Source organism: Brachionichthys hirsutus, chromosome 9 (assembly GCF_040956055.1).
Source record: "Brachionichthys hirsutus isolate HB-005 chromosome 9, CSIRO-AGI_Bhir_v1, whole genome shotgun sequence".
NCBI classification, from domain to species: domain Eukaryota; kingdom Metazoa; phylum Chordata; class Actinopteri; order Lophiiformes; family Brachionichthyidae; genus Brachionichthys; species Brachionichthys hirsutus.
The window spans coordinates 15,050,961-15,066,179 of NC_090905.1; the positions used below are offsets into that span (position 1 = coordinate 15,050,961).

Consider the following 15,219-nt stretch of genomic DNA (forward strand, 5'->3'; position numbering starts at 1 on the left):
GAGGAGGCGCTAGCATAAAGGAGTAAAGGAGCTGAGGAGGCGCTAGCATAAAGGAGTAAAGGAGCTGAGGAGGCGCTAGCATAAAGGAGCTAGCATAAAGGAGCTAGCCGTCCCTTTGGAGCAGGGAAAGTTGTTTACTTCCGGTTTTCGCTGGTTTTATTCGTACAAATACGCAGTTGCGGAAAATGTCGATACTTTGAGGTCGTAGTTTGGAGGATCCTGCGACGAGGCAAGTAGTAAAGCGCGACTCGGCTAATCGCGCTGTTTTTACGGCCACGCCTACAAGCGGAGGGTTGTACGTAACGTTCACGGACATATAAGGTGAGTTAAGAACACTGCCGTTCCTCCACAGAGACTCGACATGTCGGACGATGACGTGCCCCCCCCGGCGGAGGTCGGCCACGGTGGGAGCGCCCGAAAGGTGAGGACCGTGAGGGCAGGTGAAATGGAGATTGGGACTGTGTCTCCGCTTCCTGAAACTCTTTTTGACTGTTACCTGGTTGATATGCTCCAGTCAGTGAAACGACTCCACCCATCATCTTCAGATTTATTATAGGTATTGATTACCTGAACGGGATCGTTCACTTCGGCACCTGTCCAGTCAGAAATCTCAGATCAGAACTTCTGGTGTAAAAAACACTCCTACAGAAATGATTGATTACAGATGCTCTGCGCTGGAATTCAATCTGCGGTACAGATGTTGTGATCGGCGCCACTGAAAACAAGGCATGTACTGCAGGAGGTCACCTGGAGCTCCACCCGCACAGGTGTAGGCAGCTTCCGTCCTATTGCGCTGGTCAAACGGCGGACGGAGCTGGGCTAGGAGTCTAATCCAGGCAGGCACTCGAGGATTACGACACAAACACCTGCCCTCGACCTGTACGACGCTGCAGACCTGCCCTCTACCTGTACGACGCTGCAGACCTGCCCTCTACCTGTACGACGCTGCAGACCTGCCCTCTACCTGTACGACGCTGCAGACCTGCCCTCTACCTGTACGACGCCGCAGACCTGCCCTCTACCTGTACGACGCTGCAGACCTGCCCTCGACCTGTACGACGCTGCAGACCTGCCCTCTACCTGTACGACGCCGCAGACCTGCCCTCTACCTGTACGACGCCGCAGACCTGCCCTCTACCTGTAAGACGCCGCAGACCTGCCCGTTGTCCAAAGGCCTGCTGGAGAGCTTTTAAGAGGCCTTTAAATCTTCAGGTGGCTCGGACACATCAGCAGATCCTCCTGCTGCACCAGCAACCGGTTCTCCCAGGCTCCTCCTTGCTAAACGCCGGCAAGGCGGAGCCTGGGAGAATCCCCAGAAGGCCGATCTTCTTACTGCTGTCTTCCTGCCCTTCAGGGATGCGACCCTTTGGCTCAGACGCAGCGCAGCAAACTGCAGAACCGGCGAGCTCGCATCAACCAGCAGATCAACAAAGAGATGCGCATGAGAGCGGGAGCAGAGAACCTGTTCAGGTGAGGAGCTGCAGCCTGATTGGCTGCTGATCTTCATTCAACCTGATGTGTAAATACTCACGTTATTCCTCGCCGTAGTTTCGTCTGCCGATTTTGGGGCACGGTCAGATGTCAGTGGAGTAAAACCTGTTCTGGACCAGGTCTGCTGATCTCCTCCTGGTCCTTGGTTACCTTGTTGGCTCGGCCATGATTGTGTTTGTGTCCTGGGGTGGGAAAAGGTCAGAGGTCACACACACATGAGCCTCCTCTCCTGATGTGTGTGTGTGTCCTTTAAACACATACGAGTATAAAGCCGTTCCTGGACTGAGCTCGGAACCCAAATCAGTATCTCCCATTTAAAATGACTTAAAACAATTTAATCCATTCCGGCGTCTACGCTAATAACAATGGAAAGCACGTTTTTAATTGTTACACACAAAACGATATAATAAATGATAGCAGCAGTAACTTAAGAGGTTTTCTGATTCACACAAGTAAAGGTTAGCTTAGCTTAGATGTAGCGTTCAGTGGGACTTCCTGGAAGTGTTGCGTGTTCTTGACGGATGCTTTCCTGTCCGTTGACCTCCCACAGCAGTGTGTGCTGCCTTTAGTCAGGGCCGAGACCCCCCCCCCCCACGGCTGAATGATTACATGAAGTCTGCAACAATCAATGTACAGCATGTCTTCTAGCGTAGCGTGCACATAAATGCTCCTCCTTTCTGCAGAGCTACCACCAACAACAAGGTGAAGGAGACGGTGGCTCTGGAGCTCAGCTTCGTCAACTCCAACCTGCAGCTCCTCAAAGAGGAGCTGCAGGAGCTGAACAGCAACGTGGAGGCCTACCAGACAGACAGGTACACGACAGACAGACAGACGCGGGATGCAACAACACATCAGCGCACCTTGGTGAAAACACCCAGGTACCATGGAGGGGTGTCGCCGGTTCCTGTTCCCCCTGCAGGAGGAGGAGTTAATCCCCAGATTAGTGTCATTAATGACCACACGACACGAGTGAATGTTTACATCTGTGCGTTTGTTGGTGAAGCAAGGGTTAATGCTAGGCATTAGCTTTATCTTATTAGCATCAGGTGGGAGGGTTCACCTGGTGTTCGTTTCCGTTCACAGCGACGCTATAAACGTTCCCATGATCCCTCTGGGATTAAAAGAGACCAAAGAGGTGGATTTCACCGTCTCCATCCAGGTGAGCTTTACTTTCTCCTCGGTTCTAGACACAAACAGAGATAAGTTATTATAAAATAATTCAATTAGCTTCACGTCTGCTAAAAACACAACGAAGCTCCACAGACAAAGTGAACTTAGCCTCTGCGCTTGTTGTACGCTACACAGGACTTCATCGATGAACACTATGGCGAGGACAGCTCGCTGTACGACAACGAGACCCGGGACCTGACGCAGCTCAGACAGGTCTATTTGTCTCTGAACCTTTTGATGGTGCTCCTTGTACTTCCTGTCAGAGAGGTTTCCGTCAACACGTATGTGCGGTTTCGTTCCAGGCCATGCGAACGCCTAGTCGGGATCAGGCTGGCTTGGAGTTGCTGATGGAGTACTACAACCAGATGTACTACCTGGACCAGCGCTTCTTCCCCCTGCACAGGAGCCTGGGGGTCCACTTCCACTGGTAGGATGAACATGCAGGAGAACCTAAACCACTATCAGAGACAACGAGGACCGGGGTGTCCCCGTCCCCTGTTCAACCACTCACAAGGGATACCCTGTTTACATCCCACACGACGTTGTTAAACCTTTAGTTATTTGCCTCCTCTTAATTTCTCGTGTCCAACTTCAGAGAGCTCATGACTATATGTACATTTTGTGATTGTAATTTCATCTGTGTTTTTCTATTTCTATCTTATTGTGTGTGTATGTTGTCTTTGAAAGTCCATCCCAGTATGAACAGGCCGGCTGAACTGGAAGTTTCTGCACAAAGAATGAAGATCCCGATCCGTTGTGTGGACAAACCAGCAGAACCAAAGGTGCGAACGGAACGCACCGATAACGAGCTTCTTCTCCTGTCCTTCAGGTACGACTCTCTGACGGGCGTCCCTTCCTGCCAGCGTACGCTGGCCTTCGAGAAAGGAAGCGTGCTCTTCAACATCGGCGCGCTGTACACCCAGATGGGGGCGCGGCAGGACCGCTCGGCAGCCGCCGGCATAGACGCCGCTATAGACGCCTTCCAGAGGGCTGCCGGTAACCACACGCCCCCGAGTACCGTTTCTCTGCTGATGCTCAAAACGACCCGTTTCCTTTCAGGCGCTTTCAATTATCTGAAGGAGAATTTCTCAAACGCTCCCAGTCTGGACATGAGCAGCCCGTCGCTCTGCATGCTGGTTCTGCTGATGGTTGCCCAGGTGCAGGAGTGCGTGCTTGAACGCATCACACTCGGCACCAAGGGCAGACGCTTCACGTCCCGACTGCGCCTGGCACAAGAGGCGGCTCGGGTGGGTGGCGTTAAGGTCCTGCTTCATTTTTACCGCTGCTGCCTGGCGCTTTACGTCCCTGTGTGTCGGCAGGTGTCCGACGCGTACCTGTCGGTGCAGCAGACCATGGTTCGGCCCCTGATGAAGAACTACGTGCCGTTTCCCTGGGCCTCCATGGTCCAGGTCAAAGCCGAACACTTCCGTGCCCTTGCACACTACCACGCCGCCGTCGCACTCCGTGAGTTAAGCTCTCTGGAGAAGACAAGACCACGCCCACTAAAGAAACAGGAAGTGGCATGATGTGATGTATATGGGGACGCAAGTCCGGAGAATTGTCCTTCGGGGAGGAGGGGGGGCGCAGTAGGAAGGTTTACGAGAGCGTACGAGCCGTTGAGGGGCGTGTCCTTGGGTTGTTTTGTTTTAGTGTCTGCTGAGGAGGAGGAGGGTGTTGAGGAGGCAGAGCGAGCCTTCCTCCGGTTCTACATCAGCGTTCCTGCAGGTCCGGCACTCAGTCAGGTTCTACGAGACCCAGAGAACCGTAGGAAGCTGGGTGAGTTCCTCTCAGGAAGACCGGCCGTAAAGAATGCAGAAGAATTCATTTGAAATGACACCTGCAGGTAAGGCTCACCTGAGGCGGGCGGTGATCAGACACGAGGAGGCCATGCGAGTCCACAGTCTGTGTAAGATCCTGAGGACGATGGACATCCTGCAGGACGTCCTGTCGCTGACGCACAAACGCTCTCTGGACATGTACTCCAAGCTGGACCGGGAGGACGACTTTGATGAAACGGCAGAGGCTCCGGAGATCCAATGTCGGTACCTGCACAGCACATACCCTACTGTTAAACGACAGGAAGTGATGTCACGTTGCCGTCTGCCAGCAGCTCAGACACACCAGAGAGCAGAAGTCACCGCCCCAAACTTCTCCACCGTCCAGGTCTCAGATATCTTCCACAGACTGGTGAGACATCACGGAAATACACAAAGTACTGCGTCAGCTGTGCTTCCTGAGCTGGACTCCTCCCTGTCCCGCAGGGGCCCCTGTCGGTGTTCTGTGCTCGAGCTCGCTGGGGTCCCGTCCACGTGATCTACCTGCAGAGGGGGGAGGGCGGCCTGGGCCTCACCCTCAGAGGGGACTCGCCCGTCCTGGTGGCCGGAGTTGTTCCTGGAGGATGTGCAGCAGTAAGAACAGCGAGACCTAAAGTAACCTCAACACGCCGCTGAACATTTGCACTGACATTTACCTGTTGAGCAGGAGGCGGGGCTAAGGGAGGGCGACTACATTGTGGCGGTGGACGGACAGGACTGTAAGTGGGCCAAACACGGCGAGGTGGTCCAGATGCTGAAGAGCTGCAGCGACAGCGGAGCAGAGCTCAGCGTGGTCACGCCACACTCGCATGAGGCTCAGGTGAGTCATCGTGAAAGTAAGCGTGTTTTGGGACGTTGAAATCCGTGTCCTGACCGGGACATGGCGTGTCTCAGCAGGTGGACCGGAGGGCCATCATGCTGTCCCACAGCAACGACAAAGAAAACACCCGGCAGTGTCTGCTGGGCGGAGTGAAGGGCCGGAGCTCCGCCTCCTTGATGAACTGGAACAGGAACAAGAGGGAAGGGGGCGGGGCCTCAAAGGGACTAGGAAGCACTTTCAGTTTGTCTTTTGGAGCCATCCGGGATGCCGAGGCCATGTACTGAGAGGGGATGCAGTACCGAGAGAGACCAGCAGAGGCCGCCCCCTCTCCACGATATGACTTCCTGTTTCTCCTCAAAGGTCATTCGTAGCGAAACGCCGATACCGTCTCAAGATCACTGGTTGGATCTGAGCTACGAACAAAAGATAAAAGTACTTTACGTTTGTAGTTTTCCATTCTCTGAGAATCAGAGGACCCAATGAGCCCCCCGGTGTCAGTCCACCTGCAGGCGTGCAGCAGGTTAGCCTTTAGCCTGACGGGACAGCAAACATGTTTACCTTCTGTTTGTTTATCCGGTTACACAGAAGCATCACAGAAACTACTGAACTGGTTTCCACTAGAGACCCGTTAGCATTAGGAGGAGTAGCCTGCGTACTGGTTCCAGTATTTGGGGGTCAGAATGGACCCTTAATGGAGACAAGCCTGCACACCTCCTGTGTCTTATTGTCCTTAAATGTGTCAGGTAAAAGGTCATCTTAATGTCTGTTGTGTTCCCTGTTTTAAAGGAGTAGTTCACCCGACAGTGAGCTGATCCACTCACCCCCCCACTGGTGGAAAGTCGTCCACAGAAACTGGGATGGAGTTTTAAAAGTCCCATGTAATGGAGAACGCTCTCTTGTGGAGGGTTTGGGTCATTGTCGGCCTGCGTGGGGGCGTGGGGGCAATATGGCACAATTACTGCTCTGGTGACATGAGGAACAAGAAATGATTTTAGCTAACACTGAACTGTTTAACATGTAGGCCCGAAACTCACGTTCAGTCTGCAGAGTACAGAAAGCCAGAAGGGCCCGAAAAAGTAAATACGCGTTAAAAGATGTCTATCTGATCAAAGGAGGAACAAACATTTAGAACAGAGCAGAGCTTCTGTACTTCCTGCTCCCTGAGGAACACCTTTATTTCTGTATCTCACCTGCACAAACCTCCAGGGTGAAGCCTTCATCTTCATCAGGTGTCTGGTTGGAGACTCTTGTCTCGTAATTCTTAAACAAATCAGACAAAAAAGGTGAACGAAATCACTTTCTGTTTAACGTTTGTGAATGTAATTCTCTTCCGTTGACAGTTAAAGTGTTGGCTTCACGACGACGTGACAAAAAATGCCTTTCCAAGAGAGAAGAATCCTTAAAAGACGTCTTTGTTTATTAGAACTTGAGTTTTTAGGTAGAACTACTGGGCTGACACAGTCAGTTATAGCAGAACCGGCACCACATTCTTCTTCTGTGGTACCAGTGTTGAGCAGATGTGTTGAGCAGCTCCTTTAAATGGTTCCGCTTCTCTGAGCTTGAGATGAGACCCCCCCTCCGGTCCTCCTATGATCCCGTGGGTTCCGCTGCCGGCCCCAAGCCGCTCCGCTCCAGCTCTGCTAACACAGACGTGTGTCTGAAGTCTGCAGGGCGGTGGTTAAACGTCTCCACCAATCGGTACGTCTCCTCCCTCCGCGTGCCGTAGAACAGCTTCACCTGATTGGCCAAGCACTGAGCATGATGGACGGTCTGAGAAGACGAGGGACACAGACAGCCAATGAAGGAGTCAGGCTTGCCAATAGTATGTGGACACCTGGCCGTAACACCTTTCTGCAACGCGTGCCAATTTGTCCACGTATATTCAACGATAAAGTGCATCTTTAAATGGAAGGGAGAAGCATCCAGGTGAGTCCAGAACAGGTAGAGGACTCACTATGAACTTGGGGTCCAGCTCAGCTGTCATGAGGACCAGGCCCTTCTCCTCCTTCAGGTCTGGGTAGTGGCAGAGGATCAGCTGACTGGGGGCATTCTCCCCCAGCGTCTGAGGCAGGAGGAGAGAGGTAAGAGTGATGCCTGGAGTTCTCCCAGCAGCCAGCAGGGGGCGCTAGAACACAGTTCCAACCGTCATGTCTGATCTTATGAAATGAGGGACGCTGTCCTGCAGCATCTGTTTGCTGTTGGGACCAAAGGCTGTCCCAGATATTTCATACCAGTGTGAGACCTGCGTTAACTTGTGTAGAGAGTAGAACGCGTCCCCTTTGGAGTAGAACGCGTCTCCTTTAGGGCAGAACGCGTCCCCTTTGGAGTAGAACGCGTCCCCTTTGGAGTAGAACGCGTCTCCTTTAGGGCAGAACGCGTCCCCTTTGGAGTAGAGCGCGTCTCCTTTAGGGCAGAACGCGTCCCCTTTGGAGTACAACGCGTCTCCTTTGGAGTACAACGCGTCTCCTTTAGGGCAGAACGCGTCTCCTTTGGAGTACAACGCGTCTCCTTTAGGGCAGAACGCGTCCCCTTTGGAGTACAACGCGTCTCCTTTGGAGTAGAACGCGTCCCCTTTGGAGTACAACGCGTCTCCTTTGGAGTAGAACGCGTCTCCTTTGGAGTAGAACGCGTCTCCTTTGGAGTAGAACGCGTCTCCTTTGGAGTAGAACGCGTCTCCTTTGGAGTAGAACGCGTCTCCTTTGGAGTACAACGCGTCTCCTTTAGAGTAGAACGTGTCCCCTTTGGAGTACAACGCGTCCCCTTTGGAGTAGAACGCGTCTCCTTTGGAGTAGAACGCGTCTCCTTTGGAGTAGAACGCGTCTCCTTTGGAGTACAACGCGTCTCCTTTGGAGTAGAACGCGTCTCCTTTGGAGTAGAACGCGTCTCCTTTGGAGTAGAACGCGTCTCCTTTGGAGTACAACGCGTCTCCTTTAGAGTAGAACGTGTCCCCTTTGGAGTACAACGCGTCTCCTTTAGGGCAGAACGCGTCTCCTTTGGAGTACAACGCGTCTCCTTTAGAGTAGAACGTGTCCCCTTTGGAGTACAACGCGTCCCCTTTGGAGTAGAACGCGTCTCCTTTGGAGTAGAACGCGTCTCCTTTGGAGTACAACGCGTCTCCTTTGGAGTACAACGCGTCTCCTTTGGAGTACAACGCGTCTCCTTTGGAGTAGAACGCGTCTCCTTTAGAGCAGAACGCGTCTCCTTTGGAGTACAACGCGTCTCCTTTGGAGTACAACGCGTCTCCTTTGGAGTACAACGCGTCTCCTTTGGAGTACAACGCGTCTCCTTTGGAGTACAACGCGTCTCCTTTGGAGTAGAACGCGTCTCCTTTGGAGTAGAACGCGTCTCCTTTGGAGTAGAATGCGTCTCCTTTGGAGTACAACGTGTCTCCTTTAGAGTAGAACGTGTCCCCTTTGGAGTACAACGCGTCTCCTTTAGGGCAGAACGCGTCCCCTTTGGAGTAGAACGCGTCTCCTTTGGAGTAGAACGCGTCTCCTTTGGAGTACAACGCGTCTCCTTTGGAGTACAACGCGTCTCCTTTGGAGTACAATGCGTCTCCTTTGGAGTACAACGCGTCTCCTTTAGGGCAGAACGCGTCTCCTTTGGAGTACAACGCGTCTCCTTTGGAGTAGAACGCGTCTCCTTTAGGGCACAACGCGTCTCCTTTAGAGCAGAACGCGTCTCCTTTAGGGCACAACGCGTCTCCTTTAGGGCACAACGCGTCTCCTTTAGGGCACAACGCGTCTCCTTTAGAGCAGAACGCGTCTCCTTTAGGGCACAACGCGTCTCCTTTAGGGCACAACGCGTCTCCTTTAGAGCACAACGCATCTCCTTTAGGGCACAACGCGTCTCCTTTAGAGCAGAACGCGTCTCCTTTAGGGCACAACGCGTCTCCTTTAGGGCACAACGCGTCTCCTTTAGGGCAGAACGCCGACGCCCCCCTTTAACCCCCCTGCCTCACCTGCACGTTGGCGAGGGAGGTGAAGTGCAGCTCGTGTCCAGACCACTGACCCACGAAGAACTCGTAACCGTCCTCCTGAGGCAGAGCGTAGAGGAACTGAGGAAGACAGGTAAACATGCAGAGAACCTGAGCAGGATGACTCGATATGGAATTGGATAACGACTTGATACTTCTGCAGGTCAGAGTTCCACATTTGCTGTTTTGGACCTGCTCAGTCATGGGCGGAGCATCAGCATCAGCATCGTTGCTGCCATTGTCCACGAGGGCTCCCAGACTAGGACTAGGACTCGGTGCCACACGGACCCCGCCCTCCAGCCACAGCTCCCTCTGGCTCGTGTTCGGACCCCTCAGGCTACAAACTAGCAGCAAGTCTTCATCCCGTTTCTGGAGCTCAAAGCCGCTTCATCACCGGTTATAGAGCTTTGAGATGTTCATCAACCAATCTATTTCATTAGATTAATAAATATGTGAACTAATATATTTTGTCCTGTTTGGACCCGCCCTCGGCTAACACAAGCTAACTGTGCTAGCCCTGATTAACTGGGCAGGTCTTCCTATGTGGAGGACACATTGGTTGAGCAACATTTCATATTGTTTTTGTAGTAAATATATTTTTGTTGCTTGGCCGACGCCCCCACACCGGTTGGTCCTAATGGGACTGCTGGTCCCAGTCCTCTAGTGTAAAGCCGGCAGCAGGGCTCTTACCATCTGACAGGTCTGGGATCTGCTGAAAATCAACTCGTAGATCTGCGCCTGAAATGTAAGCGAGGATAACAGTCAGAGTGATCGCTAAGAATTGTGTCGATACACCCAACCACTAGACGGCGCTGTTGCGGATGATATTCCACCATTTGATTCTTCTTCTGCAACGCAATGTCAACCGGGACAGAGACCTTAAACCACAATCAAATGAGCTGTAACCGCTGGTGCTAACCCTAACCACAGCTCTATGAGTCACGCAGGGGGCGGAGCTAGTGTCGAAGGCAAAACCTCACTCAATATATCTGCTGCTGGATCTGAACGGGTTAACAGGAAACAGATTCGCTGGCGTCCGACTCACTGGGATGACGGCGCTGACGGTGTCCTTGGTGGAATAAAACTTCATCCAAAGCTGAGAGAAGAAGAAAACGTTTCCAGTGGGAAGATAAATAAAGGGACACCGACGGTCCGTCCCGATGGTCCGTCCCCACGGCGGACTCACCGCCGCGATCTCCTCCCCCGTCTTATCCCTGATCGTCTCCATGTTGAAGATGGAGCCCAGCGTCTGAGGGACACATGACCCCCCCGTCGTCATCATCATCATCATCAGTGACCTTTGTTCATACTGTAACCCTAGAAGACGTTCAACAAATGCTTTGATGTAATAAATGATCACTTCATGAGGATTAAACCAAATTTATGCTTTTTGGTGGATTCACGACAAATTAAGAGTTAAACCGAATTTTAATTGTGTAGCTCGTTGCTGACTTTTAGAAAAGCTCTAATTTGTTAAATTCTCAAAGGCTATTGATCTGTAAGGGATTTATGGAACTGAATTACCTGCTGAAATCAATTCAAAGGATGGGAGGAGAAGAAGCAAAAAGAAGTCTTCGACTTCAGCTCCTTCCTTTTCCGGTACATTGTGTTAATTGTATATTCTTTATACGTGTGCGTTTTGTAATTAACAGAAATAAAAACAACAGAATCCGATTCCAACGTTTCATTCATCTTTTCACTCGAAACATTTAGTCAATAATCTCAATCACAACTTTTAGAAGACATTTGTGACTTCCATAAATCAATAACTAATCAGACAGAATCTATTGTTCCACTGGGCTCACCTTGTTCTGGGTGGAAGCTGCTGAAGCTGCCATCCGGTCCGTGTTCTCCAGCTGGAACAGAGACAGTCATTGATCAGGTGTCCTCCTAGAACAGGACCTGCTGCTTCACCTGCTGCTTCACCTGCTGCTTCACCTGCTGCTTCACCTGCTGCTTCACCTCCTGCTCCCCCTCCTGCTCCTCCTGCTTCGACTGTCCGAGCGCTTCTCTCCTGGCTTCATGCCGGTTCTCCAGCCGGGCCTCGTACTTCTTCGGTTTGGAGCTGGAAATGAAGACACGCCTTACATCAGGAACCGATAAAGGCGCGGAGTCAATAGAAAAACCCGTATATTTGAACACGCACTAATTATTGATTTGTGTTTCATCGGAAGCTCCGATAAACATCTGAATTCCCGAAAAGAGGTTAAATGCTAGGATTTTATAAGCTGATCTAGACTCTAAATGTCAACCGAAAATATCATGACGTCATTAGAATTCATATAAAACCATTAGCACTAGTCTGAATCGCATCTAATCCGGTTTAAAAGCGTTCCCATTTTAAAATGACAGACTTTTCTACCGGCGTTCTGGACTGCTAGCTACATTAGCCGCTAACCTGCGTAGCTTCTGGATCTTGTCTCGGTACTTCTCATAGAACGGGTTCTCTCCCACCTCCGGTTCCCTCCGCACGGAGAACGCTCGGAACTGTGCCGGTACGATCCCGGGGATCAGCGTCCGAATGCCCGTAGCCCTGACCGCTAACGTCCCCCGGTACAAACAGGACATCTGCAGCAAGGCTGCCGCCATCTTTCCATCGCTCTCGTCCAACATCAATATCGGTCCGACGCGAAACGGGTTTGATGTTTAGTTCCGATGAAATCACGGAACTAATGCTAGAATGTTTAATAATCATAAATCTGAAACTAAAGACGTATTTAATAAAAATCAAAATATAAGACTAAAATAAATAAAAAACTGACGCAACATAAAATGATAAATCTGTACAGTTTTTTCAAACATTTACTATTTGTGTAGTTTGTAAATAATAATGGAGTTTGGACACAAATGACTCTGACGTCACAGACAAAGAAACTTGTCTTCATGGTTTGGAGCTGTTTACATGTTGGATATATTAATTTCTGTAGGTGTAATTTATAATATTGTCTCCTTCAGAATCCAGATCAGAAACGTGACAAGATAAATTTGACTCCTCCCTGAATCAGCTTCAGCTCTGATCTGATCTCAGTTCAGTTCAGAAGTCAGATCATGATTCGCTATGGATTTTCTATGATCCTATCTAAACCTTCTGGATGACCAGATCCAGAACTGACCTGGATCTGGATCATGTACCCTCCTGACTTCTATTAAAGATCCCATATTCTGAAAAACTGCCGTTTCCCATGTTTCTACACAATTCTGGTGATTTTGGGTCCTTAACCCAGAAACAGGTAAATAGAGCATCCGGTCAATCCTTCGTAGTTTGTAGATCTGGAATCACCTCCCTTGTGCACGCGTGCTCGCTATGAACGTACTTTTGCTTCCAGGTTTAGAGCGTTTCTGGCAGAGCTGTTTGAGACAGAAATGAGGGACGCTCCTCCTCCTCCTCCTCCTCCTCCACCTCCTCCTCCCTCGCGCTCTTTGTTAGGGCTCCTGCGTGCTGGATGTATATTTTATGTGCGGCTCTGGAGGCTTTTACCATTAATTATAGAGAAACACTAAGCTCTCCATTTGCAGGACAGATGTTATTTTTTACTTAAGGAGAGGGAGGGGACTGTTCCATAATTCAGAGGTAATCCCACTCACCAGAGAACAAATAAATAAATGAATAAATAAAAAGTGAAAACCACATACATTTGGTTCGCTGCTCAGACATGTGATGGCAACACGCACAGATTTAAGTGCCTCCCTGTAATAAATATGGAACAGCTGCTTTATCTTTTCATTTTTTATTCAATCGGCTTCTCCCAAAGTATTTCGAAACATCCCATAATGCAGCTGGTTTTCTCCTCAGAAGAATCGACGTAAGCAGAAATAGCAGGACAAACTGGATGTAAAGACGTGAGATTCAGTCACACTGCAGTCAGGAGTCACACTCATATTGATTGGTGATTGACTATCAGTTATTAAAATGTTTACCTAAATAACAAACATTTTCTGCACATTCCATCTTAGTTGAGAGGATTTGTTGTGTTTCTTCTTTTTTTGGAGCAAAAACTGAGAAAGAGTTCATTTAGAAGATTTAAAAATGAAACTCGACTTTAATCCAAATTGTAATTCTCACCTCCATGTGCAGCAGATTCTGCTTCTTGGTGCACTATCGTAGTATTTTCATCGCTGCTGATGAAAGGACCAGTAAACGTCCTCCATGGACCTTTGCATGATTCTGCATCTGTTTGGAACAGACACAAACTGTTCTTGTTTTTAATTACCCTCGCCGAAGGGGGGGGGGGGGGGTATTGCAATCGGGTTCGTTTGTTACCCTCGCCGAAGAGGAGGCGAGGGTATTGCAATTGGGTGCGTTTGTATGTTTGTTTGTATGTCTGTCTGTCTGTCTGTCTGTTTGTTTGTTTGTCTGTCCGAGCGCATAACTCAAAAACTAGTAACCCAATCGACTTGAAATTTTTACACAAGCAAGGTTCTGTCCGTGGCTCGGTCCTCCCCGAGAATGGCATTGATCCGGATCTGGATCCAGATTCTAGAATTATTTTTACATCTGGAATCGTGCCTGTGCTGTAAACTGCCACTTTAAGAGGGAGGGACACGAATGGCATGATGGGAAAAAGAGTCCAGAAGGAGTCTTGTAGTACGTTCCGGAGCAGCAAGCTAGAGCAGGTTTGGCCCCTCTGATCCGGAAGCCCTGTTTACTGTCTCACAAGATCCAATAGTCTATTGGAGGCGGAGTCTGCAATCTCTGATTGTCTTTCTAGTTGCTGAAATGCATTTTCCTTCCTTTGGAGATTCGCCCTTCAGCGAATCATAATAATAATGCGTTGGTTTTATACAGAGCTTTTCTGGACACCCAAAGACGCTGACAAATATTCATTCACAGCTGCCCCGGGGCAGATACAGCTGCCCTCAGGTAGACTGACAGAGGCACCGTCGACCCTCCCGACAACCATGGACATTCACACAGGCGATGTGGGCGAAGTGTCTTGCCCAAGGACACAACGACAGTGTGCAGGAGCCAGGAATCAAACCGCCAACCTCTCGATCATCGGACAACCGGCTCGACCACCTGCGCCACCGCCTCCCCTTTCAGACTAAATCTCATTCATGATGCCGACTCAGACTTTAACTGTGGTGCTTTTATTTTGAAGGTCTCACTCACTAAATAACTTATTCATGCTGAGAAACCTTTTGTTTGAAAAATTCTGGTTAAAGGAACAAAGGATTCTAAGTGTGATGTTATATTAGGAATAATTTTATTGAAAGATAAAGGAGGATCTTTATAATAGTATAATTTAGTTTCATATCGTTACAAAGTTTCACAGAATTTATTCCTTAAAAATTCTAAAGCAAGACGCTTCATGTTATTTTATTATTTCTGAGTGTGCTTATCAATTATTAATTAACATCAATCAGGAGTTGTTTGTGTGTGATCAAAACAAACCATCAAACAAAGACATAAAGGACGTCTGTGCTGCTGGTTCCAATCCCTAACCCTATATCCTGACTGACACGTTTGGAAAAGGAATGCTGAGGACGGTTCCCCTACCAAATAATCCAGATGTGTGACATCATTCGGTCTGATGACGAGATGCTTTGGAACACCATGAGCCTCGGTTCTGTCCAAGGTTTCTGCCCGTTAAAGGGAAGTTTTTCTTGCCTCTGTCTCCAAAGTCTTTGCTCTTGTGGGTCAAGTTGGGTTCTGTGTTTCCCTGCTAATCCTGTAAAGTGCCTTGAGATGACTTTATGTTGTGATCTGGCGCTATATCAATAAAACTGAATTGAAAAAATTGAATTGAACATCTGGGAGGAAAAATATCCTCCGGAGCGTCGGAGCGATGTCTGAGCCTCAGACATCGAGGAGCAGAAAGAAACGATTCGTGTTGATTTACTGATTCAGTAAATCAACACGAATCGTTTCCTCCAGACGACGAACCGTCACCTTCAGATCTGAGGCGTTTCACACGACCAGGTTTGATTTCATGCCTTGGGGGTTTACG

At 49.7% G+C, this 15,219-nt stretch overlaps 2 protein-coding genes across 5 annotated transcripts; one reads left to right on the forward strand and one right to left on the reverse strand.

Annotated features, from left to right (window-relative positions):
* Positions 1-361: 361 nt before the first annotated feature.
* On the forward strand, positions 362-6,049 carry rhpn1 (rhophilin, Rho GTPase binding protein 1). The gene is made up of 15 exons (XM_068743640.1): positions 362-421; positions 1,355-1,470; positions 2,175-2,303; positions 2,575-2,650; positions 2,797-2,874; positions 2,964-3,088; positions 3,491-3,657; positions 3,721-3,908; positions 3,981-4,134; positions 4,312-4,437; positions 4,505-4,699; positions 4,772-4,848; positions 4,923-5,069; positions 5,143-5,295; positions 5,373-6,049. The coding sequence occupies exons 1-15, from the start codon at positions 362-364 to the stop codon at positions 5,577-5,579; spliced, it is 1,998 nt and encodes a 665-aa protein (XP_068599741.1). The 3' UTR covers positions 5,580-6,049.
* Positions 6,050-6,282: 233 nt separating this feature from the next.
* On the reverse strand, positions 6,283-11,884 carry atpaf1 (ATP synthase mitochondrial F1 complex assembly factor 1). 4 transcript variants are annotated; one of them, XM_068743346.1, is made up of 9 exons: positions 11,670-11,884; positions 11,198-11,336; positions 11,077-11,127; positions 10,458-10,520; positions 10,317-10,367; positions 9,962-10,009; positions 9,257-9,331; positions 7,250-7,357; positions 6,283-7,065 (listed from the first exon to the last, which is right to left on the reverse strand). In XM_068743346.1, exons 1-9 carry the CDS (start codon positions 11,882-11,884, stop codon positions 6,883-6,885), a joined length of 933 nt encoding a protein of 310 aa, XP_068599447.1. In that variant the 3' UTR covers positions 6,283-6,882. The 4 variants fall into 4 exon arrangements, with proteins under 4 accessions (XP_068599447.1, XP_068599448.1, XP_068599446.1 ...); XM_068743347.1 differs by having other exon boundaries at positions 6,286-7,065; positions 9,257-9,352; positions 11,222-11,336; XM_068743345.1 differs by having other exon boundaries at positions 6,286-7,065; positions 9,257-9,352; positions 11,210-11,336.
* Between the last annotated feature and the right edge of the window lie 3,335 nt (positions 11,885-15,219).